This window comes from Corvus hawaiiensis, chromosome 7 (genome assembly GCF_020740725.1).
Source record: "Corvus hawaiiensis isolate bCorHaw1 chromosome 7, bCorHaw1.pri.cur, whole genome shotgun sequence".
Classification (NCBI taxonomy): domain Eukaryota; kingdom Metazoa; phylum Chordata; class Aves; order Passeriformes; family Corvidae; genus Corvus; species Corvus hawaiiensis.
In genome coordinates this window covers 14630713-14653245 of record NC_063219.1, presented here as the reverse complement: position 1 = coordinate 14653245, position 22533 = coordinate 14630713, and the positions used below count along the sequence as shown (strand labels likewise).

The following is a 22533-nucleotide window of genomic DNA, read 5'->3' as shown; positions in this document are numbered from 1 at the left end:
TTTCCCCTTTCCCCTTTCCCCTTTCCCCTTTCCCCTTTCCCCTTTCCCTTTCCTGGGACTATGAAATGGAAATTAGGAAAGCAAAGTCAAGGGCTAGTTGTTTCCTTTTGCTTTGAATATGGAGTTACCATGCCCAAGACATGGATGGGATTATCATGTTCCCCTGGGGTTGGCAGGTAGGGTAGGTACAGCAATGTTTCTCTGCACAGTTTGGAACAGAATTAGTATTCACTTCAGAAGAAATTACATGCTTGTAAAGGGAAGCCAAGAGGGGAAAACAACTGCTGCTGTATGGAAGTAGGGACAAATAAGAATATATGGGAATAATTTATTACTTTGGTGGAGGGTAATTCCACCATCCAGTGGACAAGCAGGCAGTGCTTGTTTCATTGGACAGACCATAAATTGATTTTTTTTCTTCCTTCTGATCAAACTGTAAATCACAGCTGTCCTTGTTTACTGCAGATTTTTCTTTTGTGGTATATGTAATGCAGGATGCAGAATTCTTGTCCTGGTGACCAAAAAGACTAGCAGCATGGTCACTGAATGATTAAAATATCATTTCATGGAAACAGGTGCATAGCTGCCATTGAACATAATGATTTTCCTGGTCAGATAATTGTAGTAGTGACCCTGTTTCATAAATGCTACCTCCAGTACTCAGACTACCTCAGCATGTTTTCTAAAAATGAGTTCCTTGAAGTATAAAGGATGACTCTTCACAGCTGCCTTCTGTTGTCTGTGTTTACATAGTACTTGATGAGAGTTTTTCTCCATTCCATTGGTTCAGTAGCTGGAATTTGTGGTTTTACACTTCAGCTTGGATGGCCCAAGTCTTAAGGTGCCATCACACTCCTTGGGTTTTGTTTTTTGGTCATTTTAGATACTGCAGAGGTAAGATTTTGCATATGGTACAGATGAACAGGAGTTCTCTACTGGCAAGGATTTTCTAGTACCTAATTATCAGAATGAGTTGCAGTAACTCTCCTCTGTCTAAATTGCAAGCAAGTTCTACGTTTAAAAAAAAAGTTTATGGGGGGCTCAAAGGCTTTGGGAAGATGGGTGATGAGAAGATTTTGGTGTGACTATTTAAATTGCTTCTGTTCTGCAATTTCCAGGCAGAAGATCAGCCTCTTGCATTTCACGTGGGAAACAGCCTCCAGTCTTTTACCTTGTACTGAAACACAGATAATATCCGAGGCAATGATACCAGCAATGAAGATTTTCCATTATTGCTGTCCACATGGTTCATACTCTCAGAGTAAACTTCAAACTTTCCTGTGTAATTTAGGGCTTCTGTTTGACATTTCGTTTCTGTGTGTGACCCTCTCCATTGAAGATTATAGATTATTTACCTGGGAGGTGTTACAGCAGGCAGCTTCTCAGATTCAGTGCTGGGAATTCTTTCAGTAGCCCTTAAATCTGTGAACAATGTGACAATCCAAGCATTAATACAAATGTGATTAAGTATCTTTTCTCAGCTTTGTTTGCTTTGTTCTACTGATGCCTACAAGTTACATAATGAGTAGCATGTACAGGGTCTGCATTAAAGGCAGTTTCACATTGTAGCAGAATTCATGGCAAATTTATTTTCCTTTTAGCAAAACTTCAGTGGGGAAAAAAATTGCACTGTTGATTTATTTTGAAAGAACTCATGGAAGGCTTACTAAGTGTGCCATGTGGAAAGCTCCTTGAAGTGCTGAGGGTTAATACTCTTTGCTCTTAATTTCAAATTCCAGATAAATATGGTTTCAGCTTTGATCTTATCTGGACTAATTCTTTGTCACTGTACTAATTAATTCAGCATGCTGCAGAAAAGATGCTAATTTGGGCATCAAAGAAATAAACGGGTGGGGGGAGGTTGTGTTTAATCAGAGTTTTAAAAAGGTAAGTTTTACTCCCATTAGACTGGTTCTGGAAGTTCAGTCATTTTAGTCTAGCTCCAGCAGTCTGATACAATAAATAAAAAATAAATTCAAAAACACAAAAGTGGCACTTGATTGCTTAATTTTGATGTAACAGGAGCATAATAAGGTGGATTTTTTTATATTTGCAACTTCTGCATAACTTCTCTCTTCCTGCTGATCATAATCATTTTAACTCTGATCACAGCATTAAAATAATGTGGATTATCTCCCAAAATAATACGGCTAAATATGAGGATACCCACATTCATGAAGTTTAGCTGCATTTGTGAAATACAAATAATAATTGTAGAATAGCACGCTTGGACAATTTGTTCCATGCCTTTACTGGTGTAATAGGTCAGAGGTTAGGTCATTTTTCCTTCTTCAGGGGAGCTATTTTTGGTTGCCTAAGCTGCCCTGTTGTTTGCCACGGCAAGCTGTTGCATTTGCTGCCCTCCTCTTGTTGCTGCCCTGGGAGTGAGCCCCAGCAGTGGGAGAACGGTGAGGCAGCAGGCTACCTTCACAAGTCTTTCCTGCAAGCAAACCTCACCAAATCTAATTAAAAGTGCTTTTTTTTTTCCTTTACTTTTCAGAAGATCTCTTTCCGATTTACCCAACAGAATTGGTGTTGTACATGGCACAGCCTCAGAATTGGAGACACTCTTCACCCAGCAGCAGGGAGCAGAAGGGGCTGAACTAGCCCTCTCCTGTGTTCATCATCTTGTTGGTGCTTTCCTCTCACCCTGCCAAAGCAGGGAGATTGGGTCATAACCTGCTCCTGGGCAAGGCTGTGTCATAAGGAGGTTTTGCTGTAATTTGTGTTGCAGACTGGGAAGGGCATCTCGATGTTGTTGGGGCTAAATCCTCCACAGAGGGAATGGGATCTGCTCTCTGGAAGCAAGGGGCTAGCAGTGGGACCAGGAAAAGAGATGCTTAACCCCTCCTGGCTCACAGCCCCCCCAGCACAGAGCTGCCCTTTTTATCATGTTTAGCTTGGTTGTGGAGGCACTTTCATCTTCTGGGATCTTGAAGATTTGAACCCTGTTGCCTTCCTGTGTGTGCTCCATTCTCAAATCATCAAACATGTTTTACCAAAACGTGTTATTTTCTTTCTGTAGTTTTTTTAGCTGTTGCAAAGCTCTTGATCCCACTGGTGTAATACTCAATGGCATACTTCTGCCCAGTAAGTAAACATTTAGTAACAAACCTTTTAGGTATTTAGAGAGCCACTAAAAATGTGAAAGATGTATTTCATTAATGCTGCTATTAACATAAATGTAAAATGAGCCTGGCCTGTAATCACCAGCAAGTCTGACTCACTAAGGATCTTTACAGCAATGTTTAATACTCTGTGAAAATGTGTGTATGAAAGCAATTAATCAAAGCACAGCACTGCTTCTAGAGTATTTCTTCTACCGTAAAAGCTGAGTGATAAAATAACTTAAAACACACGGCAGTAGTGGCAGTTAATAAGCTTTTTATAGTCCCTGTGTGGACCTGAAAATCATACCTTATTAGTATCTTTATCTTTCTTTCTCACTTACTCATTCTTACTCACATTTAAATTTAATTTTAAGAGCTATTTCTAGTCTTTCATAAGGGACCTGCTTTAATAATCTCAGCATTTTTCCCCATTTTGCTGTGAAATGACTGAGAGTCAGAGCTTTTGTTATATGTACTCTACAAATCACTGGTTTTTTACAGATCGTTTCTGGAGATGTCAAGATTTTCTGACAGTGTTAGGCTTTGTGTCTTGCTTGACTGTGTCATAGGCTCTCTTGAATTGTTTTCCCACAGATGTTTGCGCTTTTATTATGTACCTTGTTAGCTGTGTGGAACCTCCTGATCTTGGGCAACTGAATTAGCTAAGAAATCCAAATTGCTGAATTTAGTCGGCAAGCTGCTTCAAGGTTCCACTCACCAGATGTTTCTGCTGCTTAGAAGTCTGGGACTTTATAGACCTGCCTGCTTTTTAATCCTTGAAGCAAATATCAACACATTTGAGATCTGGGAGCCCACGGCTCCACACAGAAACGAAGTGTTGCCATGACCACAGCTTTAAGTCTTGCATGCAAGACATTTATCCCAAGTAATAACAGAGCAGGTCTGTAGTAGGTTTGTTTTCATTTTTATCCCTTAGAATCCTTGAAAAGAAGCATACATATGCTTTAATGCTATAGCCTGTAGAATGGCAATAAATACTGCAAGACAACATACATTTGGTATTCAGAGACTTTATTTCCTTAATGTTTCTAAGGGGAACAATTTCAGTTGTTTGCAAGGCACCCTTTGAAATTAATAGAAATAGGATAATGCCTCACTCTTGCACGGCGTATTTTCAACAGTCGCATATGGGCTTTTCCCAAAAGCACAAAGCCCTCAAAGATCTGTTCACATAAAAAAAATCCCTTTATGTTTTTATTTACAGGAGAACTGTGCTCTGAGTAGCTGGAATATTAACTTTCCCAACTGAAAAGTATACTAAGGTTAACAGGGCTGTAACATCTTTAACAGTGCTTCCTAGGCATTTACAGTGGATAATCAAAGAACGGGGGCATTCACTCAAACTGGGGAGGCATGGATTTATTTCCTTACTGTCATTACAATGACCAGTGGCTTCATTTGACATAAATTGATTATAGATGGCTATAGAATGAGAAGATACAGCTGATCCATTTGTTTTCAGGTCTTCTAGTAATAGTTCTCCATTTGTTATAAAAGGTTTTCAGACTAATAAATCCATCAGATATTAAGTTGAAGAGAATTTGACTGCACGGTATAGCAAAACAGACATTTTAAAAATTTGTGTACCATACAATTTTTCATCAATGTTTTTATTCTGCTGACAATAGTATTAATATGGAAGGCAGATTTTACCACAGTCCAATTATTCGTTGCCTGGAGAATTGGCATTTTCAAATCCTAAAGCCATTCAGTTTTCATAGAATTTTAATATGGATTTGATTAATTACATAGTGTAATTTGACAATGGATTTTATCCTGTTCTTGTTGAAATCAGTGGAGGGCCTCAACTGATATCAATGATAATATGATCAAACCTAGTTTGATCATGCAGCAAGTACTCTTACTACCTTTTTTGTTGTTGTTGTTGTTCCAATAAGCCATAGAGACTGTTAAGCCTCTAGTGCACAAACCCATACAAAATTACAATGGCTGAAAGTTAATTTTATCATCAGAAGCCCATGGCAATTAGAACACATCAGTGAGCAGACCATAACTTTTAGGACAGGGTGTATAAATTCAGGCAGAGATGATACTGGGTTCTTTGTCATTTAATGCTGTCTGTGTATGTTGCTTTTCTTAGTGTTAAATTTTGTGCTGCTTTTATTTTCTTATATTTGTGCAAGATTTTTGTTGAGCTGAGAAACATAATAATAAAAGAATGGATTTTTATGGTATAGCAATGTGCAGAAGAGGCAAAAAAAACAACCTACATCTGAATATTTCCCTAGCCTTGAGCTATATGCTGCATACTTGGTATAACAGGTCAAAATTGTAAGCCTGTACAAATTCTATCTGAAGCAAAAAAATAGCAAAAATATAGTCATAGAATCATATAATGGTTTAGGTTGGAAGGGACCTTAAAGATCACCCATTTCCACCCTGCCATGAGCAGGGACACCTTCCACTGTCCCAGGTTACTCAAAGCTCCATCCAGCCTGGCCTTGAACACCTCCAGCAATGGGGCATCCACAGCTTTCCTGGGCAACCTGTTTCAGTGCTTCACCATCCTCAGTGAGGAATTGCTTCCTAATATCTAATCTAAACCTACCCCCTTTCACTTTAAAGCCATTCCCCGGTGTCCTATCCCTCCTTGCCATCGGGAGAAGTCCCTTTCCATGTCTTTTGTAGCCCCCTTTAGGTACTGGAAGGTGCTACAAGGTCTCCATGGATTATTCTTCAGGCTGAACAACCCCTGCTCTCTCAGCCTTTCTTGCTAGGAGAGGTGCTCCAGCCCTCTGAGCATCATTGTGGCCTCCTCTGGACTCACTCCAACGGGTCCACATCCTTTTGTATGTTGGAGGCCCCCAGAGGTGGATACAGCACTCAAGATGGAGTGTAAGGGCAAAATCACCTCCCTCAAACTGCCGGCCACGCTGCCTTTAATGCAGCACAACAACAAAAGTTGTTTTCATCAAGATCAACTCATTATTCCCAGTTTATAATTACACTGAAACTTGCCAAATTTATGGCAAGAACAGCTCTACCAGCAAACAGCACTGTTTTTGCTAGGGTTTGTTATGTTGGCTGTTACTGCAATCAAAATTGTCACTTCATTTTATTTAAAATGTATTTCTCGAGTAAGCAAGAAATAATATCTAGACTTGAAAGGGACGCATGTTAAAGACTTTTTTTTTCACATTTCTCTCGAGTATGCAACATATCCAACTTCAGCTCCCTGCAGCAATACAAAATGCCCAAGAATAATGTTTTCAAAATCAATGCATGCTACAGTTGAATATGAAACTCCACAAACCTATAATTGAAACTGTGGGAAAAAAGCAGGCAGCATGAATATAAACAAAGTACCAGAGCTGGATTATGACCAAGATGCAAGTGCTAATATGGCCTCTTGAGAAAACTGCCGTGAGACCTTCCCAGCATGAGCCAGCGTCAGAAAGCAGGGCTTTTCAGGAGCAGCCTGTTGGTGCTCATACCCAGGTGATTTCTTGTTTGACTGCCTGGCGTCTCTGTAGAGAATAATATATGCAGAGTTTCATTTGGCTTTTCTTTTTCGCCTGGGTCATTTCATACCTGTGCACCCTCCTTACTTTGTTTTTCCTCACTCTGTATGTACAACCTCTGTGTCTCTCTTATGTTTCCTGACTGCTGCCTTCACTGCCACCGCCACCTTCTGATGGGGTGTGTGACTCCAGGCTCTTGGAACTGTTGGAACTTAGAAAGTAGCAGTGAAATCAATGTGCTGCTCTACACTCAGAAAAAGGAAAAGCATGCAAAGTATATACTGTATTTCTGGAAGCACTGAAATGAGTAGAGACCATGAAAAAAGAACTGAAGATTTGTAGACAAGGTGTATGTATATTTTGAGCAAAGGATCCCTCAAAGAATGCAGGACACCATCTATCTCTATTGCAAAACATAGGAAAAAAGAGAAAACCGTGCACTGATAGGAGTCTTTCTTCTCCTCAGCACAGTCCATGACAGAGCAACAAGAAAGCATCTCATGTTACTACCTGTAGTATTTGCCCTTTCTGTTAGTACCACATGCTACGTGTCTGTCTCTCACATCCATCATTCCCTTTCTAACCAAGTTCTTATTGTCTGGACAACTTGCTGCAGATAACCCAGTAACTTCATTTGACCACAAGCTCAGAATTATTAATTAAATTCACAAAAAATTTGGATCATTATCTTATGAGCCTGACTATTTGCAAAATTTCTGCTTTTGTCAGTGGAGAAACATAAGGTCAGTGATTTACAGCTTAAATATAGGCACAGTAGTTCAGCTGTTCCACTTGAGGCAGTTTGGGCTGATATGAAAAACAAAAAGGGTAAAAGAGAGAGAGCTGGGGCAATGCTGCAGACTTTCACAGAAGAGTTTGCAGTTTTGAGTCAGAGTAATTAGTTTGCAATATAGTATATATAATGAAAAAGTTATTATTTTTCTCTACATTGTTGTTGTACCTATAAGGACATATTAATTTGCAGGGGAAGACACAGGTTGATCATTTACTTGTGGAACAGAGAATTTCAAATTGGTAAAGAGGAGGGGAGGTTTTTAAACGTTTTGGTCCATAATTCATGAGTATATTTGACCCCAGTATTCTGCCTAACACCACCAGAAATTAAATGTATCTCCCCAGTTCAGCCACCTTTTATAGGCTGCACAAAGCAGACTTGTTATGCATATTTGTACAGTGTATAAAACAACAGTGGCAGCCCCAAATCCATTGGGGCCTCTGGAGGACTTTCACAGCATAAATATTACATGATAGTATATTACTAGGCAGAAAGAAAACCCCAGAAGTTTAAAAAAGAGCTCTTATGGACTGTCTAGGTTTGTACTCTTGGAACAAAGCAAGGTTTTATTCTTTCTGATTGCATCCTCATTTAGCAAAGAACAAATCCTAAAATTAATGCATCATGAATGAGAGACAGTAGTTACTGGTAAGAGCAGAACAGTGGCCCAGTCTGGGTGCTGACACCACAGCCACTGCAGATGACTTTCAGAGAGCTGTCGTGTGGCAAGAGGAACCTTCAGGCACTTTAAAATGTGCCATATTAATATTCCACTCTGCAATGCCCTGCATATCAGGTTTGATGGGGCTTTTCAACTAAGTTTCAAGCAGTAGCTTTCAAAAGTACAGGGTCCAAATCAATTTGTAACCAGTCCTTCCTCCTGCATATGGCCCAGGTAATACTGATAACTTATCTTCCAATGTGGGAAATTTATGAGTCTCTAAGATAAAACCTTGGTGTTTTGATTGCCTAAAATTTCTGTGGTTTATGATAGATAAGTACTGTTTTTTCTTCTGTAATTATTTCCTCATGACTCCTTCCTTGATATCTTTAACAGATTTGGAAAGAAGAAAGAAGATAAAAGTGGGAAGGCAGATCAGAAGGAGACTGCAAAGCAAGGCATGCTTAAGGAGGAGGAGCTGGAGAAAATGAAAGATGAGCGTGAAAGGTGAGTAAATGGCAGCAGTATCTTTGTTCATCAAGTGAAAAACTTCAGAGCAAGGTGTCTCCTGAAGGAACAGCCAGCCAGCCTGCCTGTTCTGCAGTCAGAATGCCCACTGCAGTCAGGTCCAGGCAACCAAGAGCATTAGGCCAGTCCTGGCCGAGTCAGAGCTGCTGTGTGACAGGAGCTTGTTCTCCTGCAGCTTCTGAGCACTTCACTTTAGCATGCAAATCCCAGCTTCTGCTTTAGCTTGTGAAGATCAGTTCCTTCAAAACCTGTTGCGCCTCTGCCCATTCCCAGGACCACTGACTTAGTATTTTCTCCTCTACTTTTCTACAGCAAGAACCTCCTCCCTTCTCTCCTGACAGCTTCTGCCATTGTTTTCCAGCACTTCAGACCTCTTTGTTTTCATCTGGCTGTGCCATCACATGGTAGTTTTTGTACTTTGGTATGTTCTTTTTTGCACAGTGTTTGCTGGTAAGCCACATGTTGCAGAAATGTGTATGCAACAAATGTTGAATATGCCAAGGGACACCTGGAAGAAAGCAGATTCAGATGGTTAAAATCAGCCTGCACAGGCAGGAGTCTGCCAGCAGTGGGGTGGGCAAGAGGGGCAAGGCAAGAAGCCGGTTGTGCGCCAGCTAGGAGTTGTATTTCTGAGGTAAGACCCTGGGAGTCTGTCCAGGTCATAAAATACACTTTCCTATGCCCAGTCTAAGTGAATTCCTTACCTTTCCAGATTAAGAGATTTTACAGTTTTCTGCTTTCCCCTACGTCTACCCTTCAGAAACCGGAAACAGTTTGTCAGTGTCAACAAGGTTCAGAAAACTCCACTTTCCCTTTCCCCAACTCATCCAGAAGTACTTAATATGCTGAAAAAGGTCTTTTTTTCCCCTCTGATGGCTGCTCTCAGAAAAGTTAAAGAGCCTATAGTTTGCTGGCTCTCAAGAAGTGTCTGCAGTTGCTGTAAAACTTTACAAGTTGTAGTAATACATTTTGTCAGTGCAAGCAGAAAACTTTTGGAGGTCTCACTCCTTCACTGGAGCATTCTGCTCCTGGGAGAGGGAATGGAAGCAGACATGGTTCCTTTTGGGCAGACAGAGTGTTTCCACATGGTCAACCTTTGTGGTACTGCTCAGTGCACAGGGAAAAGACACCCTGCTTTCATTTGAGTCGTGCAGTGCATGGTCAGCCCTATAAGTGGTAGCTAATGGGTTTGATTGGGGAAAAAAGTCAATCCAAACCCTTGAAGGCTGCTGCTAATTCTTCCTATTTTAAAAGCTAACAAGGTATCTAGTTACTACAATGCTGCTACTGGATATGCTTAGCCAGTGCTTAAGTATTTAGTTCATCTAAGTTAAGTAGTGTCAGGAGAAACTTTGTACCATTTGTTTTAAAATTTCTGTGCCATGTCCTTGATTTTGCCAGATTGATGAGTGCCTTTATATTAAACTGCTGACTCCCAATTTGGATACTGGCAATTTGAGAGGTATGTGTCCTTCATTTTAAAGAAGCCAGTGTCTTTTATTAGGATCCTGGCAAGCTAAGAAGCATGTATCCCATCTGTTAAAGGGCCAGTGTCATTTACTAAAATGTTGGCAGGCTGGAAGGAATGAACCCTTCTGTCTAGAGGTCTAACGTTCCAATTGGACACAAGATAATTGTTCTTAATATTTCTTCAGCGTTGTGTGCTTTTTTTTAATTACAGTCACTGATTGACAGTAACTTGGTACGGCTGCATTGGAAACTGGCAGCTCAATATCTTCATCATTCTGGTTTCTCTAGTAATGATTTCAGTTTTGACCTGGAAGAGTTTTTGACTGAAATGGAGAACAGCAGGTGTGTTGAGAAGTGGATGAACCAAGATGATATTTTTAACTCACTTATTTGATTCTTCTTCTGTAAGGCACAAGAATAGGAATATCACGCTTTTGTATCAGGTAGTAAATCTTATATCTTTGGGGGTTTCAAATTAAAAAATAAAAATTAAACCCAGAAAAATAGTGAAGAAATTTTCCCTATGTTATCCTCAAAGGAATGCAACACATGCTGTGAAAACAAGCAATTTGCTTCACCTTTCTAAATTAAGTAAGAGCATGTGGGCTGTGTGTTTGCCCACATAAGACTACCTACAGGCTGACTATTGAACCCTTCTTCAGCTGATCATAAAATAGAAGAGGTTTTATTTTTGTTAGAGGAAAATTATATAAAGAAGCTACTTCTCCTGTGTGGGTAAAAACTGTTTGGGAAATTGATTAAAATCACTAAGGAAACATTACCTGACTTGAGGGTAGATCAGTCCTTTCGCTTAGTTGTTGCCTGTTCACCTAATGAGGATGCTCAGTAAGACAGTAAAGACAAGTTTTATAGCTCTGTCCCAAGATTTAGTAATTCTATAATGTAATTCAAGTCCAAGATTTTAATGCACATATTGGCAAAGAAAACCTTGTGGGACATTCACACCATAGATCATCTGCTCCTGTGACTTCACTAGCTGCTATCCTGCATACTTGGTCTCATATTTATAAAACTGAAGCTTAGTAGAATGCAGTCATATTTTCAAATCTGTTCTCCTTGAGTGAAGTGAGCGTATGGTAAAACTACTAGGGATATAGTAGTAGCAGAGACTACAGAAATGTAGCAAGTGTCGTCCCCTGATACCTGTGATCAAATCCTGTATTTAACAGCTTGAACAAACTAAAATTGCTTTTCTAACATTTAGCCTTTCTAGCATTAACTTAAATGTACACCTAATTTTAATTTTCCAAGACTAGCTGTATAACTAATTCTTTTCAGATCCTTAATCCAATTATTACAATCCTAAAGTCAGTTTTTTTGCTTCAACAGTTTTCTAAAATGCTGACTGCCTACCATACTAACTGATACTACGATTTTTCATCGGACCGTTTTTTTCTTTTTTCAGAGGCCATATTGTCCATTTTGGACACTAGTAGAAGAGGTTGGAGTAGCTGATTTTTGGGCTGGGTGTGACAGGATTAATGATCAAGTGCTTTTCAGCATCTTAGCAGCTGTGGAACTCGCCTGGTTTTGGGTATTGGTTTTGCATGCAATATATGCTTGGCAGCTCTCCAAAAAGCAGAATACTGTTCCAAGATCTCAGCTGAGAAATCTTTTTCAGTAGGAAGTGCATTTTCAGCTTACAGGACTAGGCTGTCTCTCATAGCTTTGCAGAGTTTTTTGATTGGTATTGGATAGGCACAACAATATTTCACAAAATCCCAGGGATAGGATTTCTGTAAAGACTGCAGCCGTCTTCCAGAAATTTTGACAAGTTTTAGACATGCAAAAATGTCAAATGTGTTCACTGCACAATTATGGGCTGGCTGTGCAGTACAAGTTCAGTGACTCTGGCTCTGACAGGAAACATCAGCTCTTACGTAGGTGTGCTGCATGAGTGTAAGCCCATCATGCTTGGAACAGGTTGGATTTCCTGCTTGCACAGGGAAGGAATTGAACAGTGCATGTGCAACAAGTCTGGCACATCCAGAATGTGTTAGAGCTAGTAGGCGTATGCAGACAGAGCATTCAGTGCTCACTCTGTAGTGCAGATGATTCCCAAAGGGATGGGATTTGCTTGCACATTGGTCCTCAGCATAAATTTGCCTGGCAATTCCTTTTACGGGCTGCCAAGTTTCAGATTTGAACCTCAGAAAGTGAAAATAAATTTAGTATTTCACTAGCCTAGTAATTTCTATTTCCATTCCACATTGTCCCAGTCTCAGTTTTCAGTACAAACTCTCTGTGGTGCCTTGTAGCTGCAGTTCTCTGAAGCAGCTCCACATCCTGCACTGGAATGCTGACATCATTATTTTTTTTACTGCTTGTATTCCCTAGCAATCCCCACCAAGATCAAGGTCTCACTGTGTTCATTGCTGTTAGGGAAGCTTGTGCCTGACCCGAAGCACTTACAGTTGAGGTGGAAGAGAGAAAACCTGACAGGAAAAAAAAGTGTCCTCTGGGTGGGAATGTGACATGCAGGCAGTGCAGCTGCTTGTCCAAGTTCCTAAAAAGTCCCTGTCAGGCTAGGAATTCATTCCAGACCTCAGCCCCAGGCTTCCCTTCTTTTCAAAGCCAATACTTTATTACACGACTACTACTTCTGCAAACTTCAAGTAGTGAACAGGAATTTTGGATGTTAGGCATTTCTTCTTTACTAATAGCCTTATCTGTGTCCAATTGAATATGAATTCAGCATCTCCTTTAAATTATTTTCTTCTTCTCCCCCTACCTCCTTTAGTTTTCATTGTGCCAAGGTGACGCAATGTCAGTGAAACTTGAGTGGAAAAAGACAGGAGTTCATGATAGTTCAGGAGTACTGTCTTAACTGGTGGTACAGTTCTTTGAGGCAGTGGTTTGTCCTTCCTGACATAAGTCACATGCTTCATTGGACTGAGGCCCTGTTTTAAATAAACTCATCGTTTTGTTCATGCTTCAAAGAGTTTGGCTGTAATAAAACATGTGCTCCAAAGGTTGAGAATCTGCCCATAGAAGGAAAAAGAAAATGCTATATCTGAGGGTTATTTTGATCAAGATGACTCAAATCTGTATTTTTAGTGTGTTCAGTGTAAATTACTCAGAATTTATCATTTTAACAACAAGATGTTTGCTACATTATTAAATACTGGAAGAGGCCTTGTCTTTTCCTTCCCTCAAAAAAGATTTCTCTTCACCCCTTACTCCATTTCTTTCCCCTCTCATTTGGGGTTGTGTTTTAATTTTCTAACATTTGAAAGCCATTGCAAAACAAACTGGATAAATATATTAGATGCTTGAGTTTTATACATCGTAATTTGTTTGCCTTCCAAATGCAAATAAAGTGACTATGGATTGAAAGAAAAATATTTTTTCCTATTTGTTTAATACTATTTTACTGGGATTTTCCTAGTGAGACCTAAGTCTCTCTTCCAACAGAATTGAACATTTACTTGACATTAGAATAAAATTTACAAAATGAAGCTCCTTGTTGAAAATAGGATGATTTTTTAAAGTAGCATGAGAGTTAGTTAATAAGGAGGCACTCCATGTAAAAAATAATCCTCTGCATGTATTTGTGGGAGTAGTTTTGTTAAAACAGTCTTGGTTTTGTAGCCCTCATTGGAATTAATTGAGGAAAATTTTTTAATAGTATTAAGGTTTGAGTAGAGTGTTAGAGAAGCAGAAGGTATATCTAGCCCCTGCTTTCTCAATGTCTGAACTGAATGCTTAAGTTATACTGTATCTCAAGTTTGGGTAAAACTAAATGGTTTCAGTTTTTATATTAAAGACTGAATTTCCTTTACTTTTCAGAAACCTTCCAGCAACTGAAGAGCATTTCTCTCTTGTCTTACCAGCCCTGGTGCTTGTTGCCTGTTCCCATAGTTAAAAAATCAATACATATGCTTTTTATATTTGGCAGACAGAGGTTTAATTTTGCAGCTGCAAGATCCCTGCACAAAGGGATACATCCTACAGAACTAAAAACGTTTAGAGTCCACTTAGGAGAGACTACTCGGGAATGAAACTTCATTCCCTTTCTGTAAGCATTTGTTTCATTATATTTAATTACAAACAATCTGTATGTTACTGGAAACCAAAGTGAAACGAGAATAGATGGATACATGGCAGTATGGTAGAAAAGCCAAATTGCTTCAAATCGAAAGTCAAAATTCAGACTGTTGCAAAAATCAAAGTATGATTTTTCTAAATGCGTGCTGTACCTTAGAGTATGCTCATACACGTGCACATTTTTGCCAATCCCATGTAGCTTTTGTTCCTGTGTATTCCACCTGCCAAGTCTAAAAGCATTATTATGGCTGTTTATAGTTCATATTGATCTCTGATTAAATGTTCATAATTGCTATTCTCACCATTAAGCTCTGTGCTAAACCACATGTTTTTAGGACACCTGAGCTTGTGCATCATTAGTTATTAAGGGTTAATCCAACATGGTATATCTGTTCATTGAGTATTCCTGACTTTGCAGCATAGCTAGGTCCTGTGGTTTAGACAAAATAAAGTGTTGGATGTGATCCCAGTTTTAATACTCCCAATTTATTATAACCATTGAACCCTGATCAGATCACGGATTGGATTGGATCCCAGTTTTTTAAATGTCCCAATTTATTGCTGGCTTGCAACCCTGATAAGAATACATATTTGATTAAGGCTTCAGTTTTCAAAAATTCCAGTTAATTACTTTTAGATTCTTATTAGATCATAGCCGTGTAGTATGGTATGTTGAAGTTATGAAAAAATTACTGGATGCTGTTGCATGGGTCAAGGTCATAGTTTCATTTTGTGCTGACAGTATGAAGTTATCAGATTTCTGTTTATTACTGTGGCAGCACTTGCACTGGACAGGAGGACAGATTAATCCCAACCCACTGATTCTGAATGATTCTCATTTTAGATCTGCTGCTACTCTGCATACCAGAACATGTAATAAAAGCCTACCATGGAATACTGGGAGACTGATGTTTGGTTATGAGTAGCTGAAGTTGATGAGTCTCACCTACCCTTCACAGGTTTTGTTGTAACATTTAGAACCAGATAGCAATTTTTGAGCTGCTTCATGTGGCTTTTTCACTGCTGGAGGACATTTTTAAGACATTAGGTCTACAGTTGGTCCCAGATTGTCCTAGCTTAAGAACATTAAGAACTGATGATGATAGAATGGCATGTGGAATTGGCCTTTTTCTTGAACTATCACAGCACTATTCCAGGTGTTGCACACTGATGAAAATAGCACTTCTAGGTGTCATACCTGTGCCCTCAAAATGTAAGCATGGAATTCTTATCCAAGTGTAGCGGGTTGAGTTTGAAACCGGGCGGAAACACTAATTAAATGTAGTGGTTTTGATTCAAAATATTCATTATTTACTTATTTTCCTTCTGTGAGATAAGAATTAGGAGAAAAGCAAAGCAGGCACAAACCTTAAACAGTTGCAGTACAATGAAAGAGCTTTATTACTAACAGAATTAAAAGTAAAGAGAAAACAACAAAACAAAATTAAAGTAAATTCCCCCTCCCCCCTCTTTCCAGCACTTCTCTCCTTTTATCCAGCTCACACAAGGGATAACAGAACATGGGATGTTAGTCAGTGTTGCAGTTCTTGAAATGTCTCTCTCTTATGCTTAAGGAAAAAAGGGTTTTCCTTCAGTTGCACGTGGTTCCCAAACTGCCACCAATAGCAGACCCGCCCGGAAACAAACAGTCTGCTGTGTGTAGAACATCTCTCCCATGAAGAATTTCACAGTTCTTTCACACTACAGAACATGGGCCATCACATGGGGTTATTCATCTTTTTAAGGATAAGTTATTTTGGCCTGCACACAGAGGCTTTTCTTCGCCACAAGTCTCTAACAGCCTCTTACTACTTCTATATAGCCTGGCATAGGCACTCTTCACAAACTTCATAGGCACACGTTGATTCTCCACCCCCCCCCCATGTTCTTCAAATGGATTAAAGAGACAAACAGTTTGTGGTATTACAGTTTCTTACCACGGCATGCAAGAAGGTTTCTTTTAAGCTGCGCGCCAGAATCGCGGCACCGCCCTCTTTTCTCCTGTCGCCATGCTCAGCTCCGTCCCACGGGACTCACTTCTCTTTCTCTCTGACTCTGAAGCCACCATGTTGAAGAGTGTTCTTGTTCAGGCTTTACGGTGGGGAAAGCCTCGTTCCCTCTGTGCTGCTGGCTGCGTGGTGTCCTCTTCAGTTCAGCACGGAGTGTGCTGGCTGCAGACAGGAGGCTCTGCCGGCTCCCGCTGGCTCCGCCGGCTCCGCATGGAGAGGAGAGGGACCCGCCTGTCCCCAGAAGCCGTGCTGGATGGGTTTAGCTGTGAGCAGTCCATGGCTGGTTTTAGCTGCCTGCGGCTCTGGGACAGTCCCCCTCAGTGACCCAGGGTCCGTGCCGCAGCGATAGGAAAGGGGGAAAGGGGCAGTGGCCCCGGCCCGGCCCAGCGGGGCCGGGAGGCTCGGAGCCCCCCCACCTTCCAGCAGGCGAGCTCCGACCAAAAAGGGGAAGTCCCGCCTTTCCGTGCGGTTTAAATATGTAAATTGTGAGAAGCGTAATTGGTCTTAAAGACTGTCCATCAACTCAGGGTCAACCCAACACATTCCACCCCTCGCTTCTTAAAATTTACATATCCAAAAGTTACTTAAAATAGCAAAACCAGAGCTAAAAGAAAACAAATTACATAAACCTCTACCCCTAGAATTTTTACCACTACTACAAAGCAAATTTCTTCTATTATTCTACTTAATTTTATAACTTTCTACTTGCTTTGCTTATTATTTTCTCCTAATTAGTCTTCATCTCACAGCGCTCATTAACTGCCCGCATTCTCCACCATTAATGTAGCGGGTTGAGTTTGAAACCGGGCGGAAACACTAATTAAATGTAGTGGTTTTGATTCAAAATATTCATTATTTACTTATTTTCCTTCTGTGAGATAAGAATTAGGAGAAAAGCAAAGCAGGCACAAACCTTAAACAGTTGCAGTACAATGAAAGAGCTTTATTACTAACAGAATTAAAAGTAAAGAGAAAACAACAAAACAAAATTAAAGTAAATTCCCCCTCCCCCCTCTTTCCAGCACTTCTCTCCTTTTATCCAGCTCACACAAGGGATAACAGAACATGGGATGTTAGTCAGTGTTGCAGTTCTTGAAATGTCTCTCTCTTATGCTTAAGGAAAAAAGGGTTTTCCTTCAGTTGCACGTGGTTCCCAAACTGCCACCAATAGCAGACCCGCCCGGAAACAAACAGTCTGCTGTGTGTAGAACATCTCTCCCATGAAGAATTTCACAGTTCTTTCACACTACAGAACATGGGCCATCACATGGGGTTATTCATCTTTTTAAGGATAAGTTATTTTGGCCTGCACACAGAGGCTTTTCTTCGCCACAAGTCTCTAACAGCCTCTTACTACTTCTATATAGCCTGGCATAGGCACTCTTCACAAACTTCATAGGCACACGTTGATTCTCCACCCCCCCCCCCATGTTCTTCAAATGGATTAAAGAGACAAACAGTTTGTGGTATTACAGTTTCTTACCACGGCATGCAAGAAGGTTTCTTTTAAGCTGCGCGCCAGAATCGCGGCACCGCCCTCTTTTCTCCTGTCGCCATGCTCAGCTCCGTCCCACGGGACTCACTTCTCTTTCTCTCTGACTCTGAAGCCACCATGTTGAAGAGTGTTCTTGTTCAGGCTTTACGGTGGGGAAAGCCTCGTTCCCTCTGTGCTGCTGGCTGCGTGGTGTCCTCTTCAGTTCAGCACGGAGTGTGCTGGCTGCAGACAGGAGGCTCTGCCGGCTCCCGCTGGCTCCGCCGGCTCCGCATGGAGAGGAGAGGGACCCGCCTGTCCCCAGAAGCCGTGCTGGATGGGTTTAGCTGTGAGCAGTCCATGGCTGGTTTTAGCTGCCTGCGGCTCTGGGACAGTCCCCCTCAGTGACCCAGGGTCCGTGCCGCAGCGATAGGAAAGGGGGAAAGGGGCAGTGGCCCCGGCCCGGCCCAGCGGGGCCGGGAGGCTCGGAGCCCCCCCACCTTCCAGCAGGCGAGCTCCGACCAAAAAGGGGAAGTCCCGCCTTTCCGTGCGGTTTAAATATGTAAATTGTGAGAAGCGTAATTGGTCTTAAAGACTGTCCATCAACTCAGGGTCAACCCAACACACCAAGCCATTTAGCATCCTTGTTTTCTCATTATTGAGGGACTGGTTTGATCTGGAGACACATTTTCCCAAGCTGTGCCACCTGTCCACCTAAGAGGTCAGAGCAGCTCAGGGGCAATGGCCTGGCTCCTTCTTGCTTAAATGGGCCAATGTGTGGTTCTCTTCTGTATATATCAGAGTTTTACTACTTGATGGTTGTTTTGGTTCTGTAAACCTGAAATGCTGCTAGAAACTTACAGGCCAAACTAATAAAGTGAAACTGGCCCAGGTACTAGCCAACCAGGCTAAGAGTGCTTTCTAGGAGACAGGCTGTCCTGGCCTAGGGATTTCTTGGATGCAGTACTGAATGTAGGTCAGCTCTTGCCCACTCCGGAATCAATAAGGGCATAAGAATTACTTGGAAGCAGTATTTCATTCCTTGCCCTTCCATTTGTGATTTATGAAAGTCTATCATAAATCATTGGCATGCACTTTGAAGTAGTGCCACAGCACAGAATTCCTGTTTTCAGACTCCCTTAGCTACTACAGGATAAAAATGAGAATGCAACTCATGCGGATAGGCAGGAAATCTGTTTGCATGTGTAAATCTCCATAGTGATCTTAAACCAAAATATCTCGAAGTCTTAAAGCTTTGACTGCTCAGTCAAATCTGAGTTTTGCTTTGAAATCAAGGACTGTTAATTAGAAGCAACCTGTGAATCCCAGACTAACAGACGGAGTTTGTTCCTGTTCTTGTACCGAGGGATTCTTTTCAATAGGTTCCAGGTTCAATGTCGTGTAGAATAAAAAAATGTGCATGGAGTATCATATCGCATGAAGCTAGGCTTGTTCCTTCCACTACTATGATTTCATTCAAAGGCAGGCATAATGTTTATGCAGTTGCAGAGATGGTTGTGTGAACTTATGAGGTGTCACTAGGAAGTGGAGCTGCAAGTATCTATTCAGAAGATGTTCCAAGGATACCCCCTTACTGATGGAGACGGCCCCCAGGGACTCAGTAGCTGCCCGCCTTCCTGGGTCTATCCCAAGCTGTGTTACTGCATGTGGTTGGGAATGTTGGGTTTTCATGAGGTGTCAGATCAATGTTGTGCCTTCCCATGGTCATTACAATGTCTCTGGTATTTTTCTCAAGACAGTGTTACCAGTCCTCAGTGGTTTTGATTGATACCTGCTACAGCAATTGCTGGAGCTGAGTTAGTCACTGGCAGTGAATAAGTTGATAGATGGATGTGTCTGTCTCCCCATAGCTTTTCTGCAGGTATGCTGTGGTTACTTTATACTTGTTCTCTGTTTGTCTGATGAACTTCCCTGAAGTAGTTTGTTTGAAGTCCCAGCTGGAGAGGTTGGAGGAGGGATGATTATGTGGCTTTGACTGCAATTGGTATTGTGTGCATTCCTGACATTAAGTTCCCAATGTCTAAAGTGTAAGCAAAGTTAAGTCTTATTTTCCAAGAGTATTGTTATTTTGATTCTCTTTTCATGACTGTTTGTTCCAGAATGAGTTAATTTTCACAAAAGGGGCTCGGGTATGATGTGCTCAGCACCTTACATATCTTTTTAACAGAAAAGTGCAAATGACAGCAATCTGAGAATTCCTTTAAATCATCACTGGGCCTTGCAAATGCAACTAAGGGCTGCAAAGTCTCTGGAGACTCAAGACCATTTTGCAGGAGGAGCTCTTAAAGGCATCAGAACATCTCAGGTGAAAGATGTCAAGGTAATTTTGACAAACCTGGAATGTTTCCACTCCCTGATCTACATTGTCACAAAACCAAGGAACATCCTGTTGACAGGAGACTGAGAAACCTGATCTGTGCAGTTAGCCTTGCTTTCAGCAAGAGATTGAGCAAGATAACCTTCAGAGGATCCTTACAATCTGAATTTTACTGATATTATCGCTTCAAGATGGTAACTCCGGGGTAGTTGTGAGCAAAGAAAATTACATAATGCAGTAAACTATAGACTATAATATACTTGGCTTTTCTGATAGTTGGCTTTCTGTAATCTGCTGCTTTTCACCCAGTGTACAACTAATGTAGACAGGCAGAAAAACTTTCTCTGATTTAACAGCAAGGGTAAAAATCATGTTCTTGTTGAAGTTCACAAGATGGGAGAAAACACACTGACCTCATTAGATCCAGGATTTTCTTTAGAGGGCAGGATCCTGTGTAAGTTGGTAATCACTCCTTGTCACCTCGGAAATAAATGGAAGAACATTAAGACCTCAGTCTTGTCCATCCAAAGCTCCCATTCCTCATTTTGTGGTATGAAAGGGCTATGTTTCATCTTCAGTTTGTCATAATCTTAAATTTTAAGGTCGGCATAGCTCTATCTCCTTCTTAGGTTCTTCTGTCCTCCCTTTCTTTATTTACACCCTCCAAATGCAGCTCCTCTGGTCAGTTCAGTATTTTATAGGCATGCAGTAGTTATCTGGAACAGGCGATATTTTATGGATTGGTGGGTTTTTATCGTTAGGGCATTTAATGCTGCTACAAGGGCTATATCTTGTAACTCTGAGTTAGTCTCTAACTCCCTTGAATTTGTGGCTTGCCTTTTTTTATTTCTGAGACTGTTTCTATTCTTGTTTACAATTGCAGATACTAATTATGGGGGAGATGTTCAAATCCAGCAAAACAGAATGAGCTGGAATGAAGAAAAACTTGCATAGCTTACGGAGAGGATGTTTCTGACAAATATGCCTCCAGTAGAATACCCTGAAAGATAATACTAAATTAGATATTGTTTGATTCTTTGTGAGTCCATATCAGATGTCTTCAATTTGCTGGCAAGAGGTGGATTTTTTTTTTTTTAAGCTATGGGACTTGCCTGCCTCTAGAGTTTTGTTAGGTGATGATATTTGAAAAAATAAAGATGAGTCTTCTGCTGATAAAAGATGCAGGTTTGAATAGGATTGTTAATGTCATTATAGGCCGTGTCTGTCTGAAAAACGATTATGAAATTAAAAAAAATTAAAAGCACTGTACTGAAATTATCTCCTCAGATACTCAACTGAAATATGCCCATTCCCATCAGTGATTATGGCTTATGAATGTCTAAAGGAAGGATGTATTTATTTCACTATTATGTAAATGAATGAAAAAACAAGATTTTAGTTACCAAAATATATTTTGCTAGCAGCTAAAAAGGAATTAAAACATTAAACCCAGTGGAAATCTAAGTGACCTCCTGCAGAAATAGGCTGCTTGCCTCTAGACAACCCGTTACTCAATATATGTATGAATTAGGTAAATGAGACACAAAAGCAGACACTAAATCAGATGTAAATTGAGTAATCATTACAGTATGTAGATCTCAGAGAGAGTCACATGAGTGGGGAAAAAAGCAATGAAGCAGCTTTTATTCTGCTGTTCTCAAGGAACAACCGAGTAGAAGAACGTTTAGCATCTCAATGATGCTAATATAGTCTCAAAAGACTTTAAGGATCAGGTCCTCTTTAGATCAGGTATACCTTAAAGTGATGGCATGCACACTGGATTCCCTACTTTTATTTCACTCCTCTTATTGCAAATGGAATAGAAATTATCCTGAAAGACCTATGGCCCAGTTTCTGTTACACATTTTGTCCGTGCTTGTTATTTGTTCCTCTCCCCCAGGAACTTCTTTCATTGACTTTGCCAGCATCTTGCTCATTTATGTACCTGCTCATGCTTCCACAAAGTCTGTTTTAAACCACCATATAAGAAATATTGCTGTATTCATCTGAAGTATAAACAAGGTCCCCTTGTGAAATACATTATTTTGCTTAGCAAATGCTTTTTCAGTTCTGTATTTGACTACTTCGGCACCTTGGGGCTCAAAACGTGTCATTCTTTGTGCTCTGCTCAGTACTAAGTATGTGACCAGTGCATGGTAAGTAAAACAAAGTTACATCACTTTTACTCTTTACCTCGGAAGTCAGAAGAAACAGGATTTTCTCAGAGCTCATGGTGAGTGCAAGGGAGGAGGAGTTCAAACACCTCCAAAAACATGGTGATTTTTGTTGTGGGCTTGTTTTGGTTAGTTGTCCCTACACTCAGCTGTTGTGATGTGAAATGCAGCCTTGCAGGTCTCCAAGTAGGAGAGCCCATGGTCTCTCCTGGGCCAAGCTTGCCACGTGCAGGTGTTTCACTCTGGTCAGACCTAGTAGCTGTCAGTGCCACTGAGTTGCTTCTTGTCTGTCCTGTTGGGCAGCAGGCACCCTTTCTCCAGCCTGGGAGACATGAGTCAGGAGGACATGAGTGTCCTTGTCTCGTGCTGATGCAGAGCAACAGCTCATTAGTCTGTGCCTCAGTG

At 40.8% G+C, this 22533-nt stretch overlaps 1 protein-coding gene across 1 annotated transcript in view; it reads left to right on the top strand.

Moving 5' to 3' along the window:
• PARD3B (par-3 family cell polarity regulator beta) overlaps nt 1-22533 on the top strand; it is a 403293-nt gene that overhangs the window by 294284 nt on the left and 86476 nt on the right. Inside the window, exon 19 of the mRNA XM_048309307.1 lies at nt 8467-8577. Within this exon, the coding sequence (XP_048165264.1) occupies nt 8467-8577 (111 nt within the window). The remainder of the gene's footprint in view (nt 1-8466; nt 8578-22533) is intronic.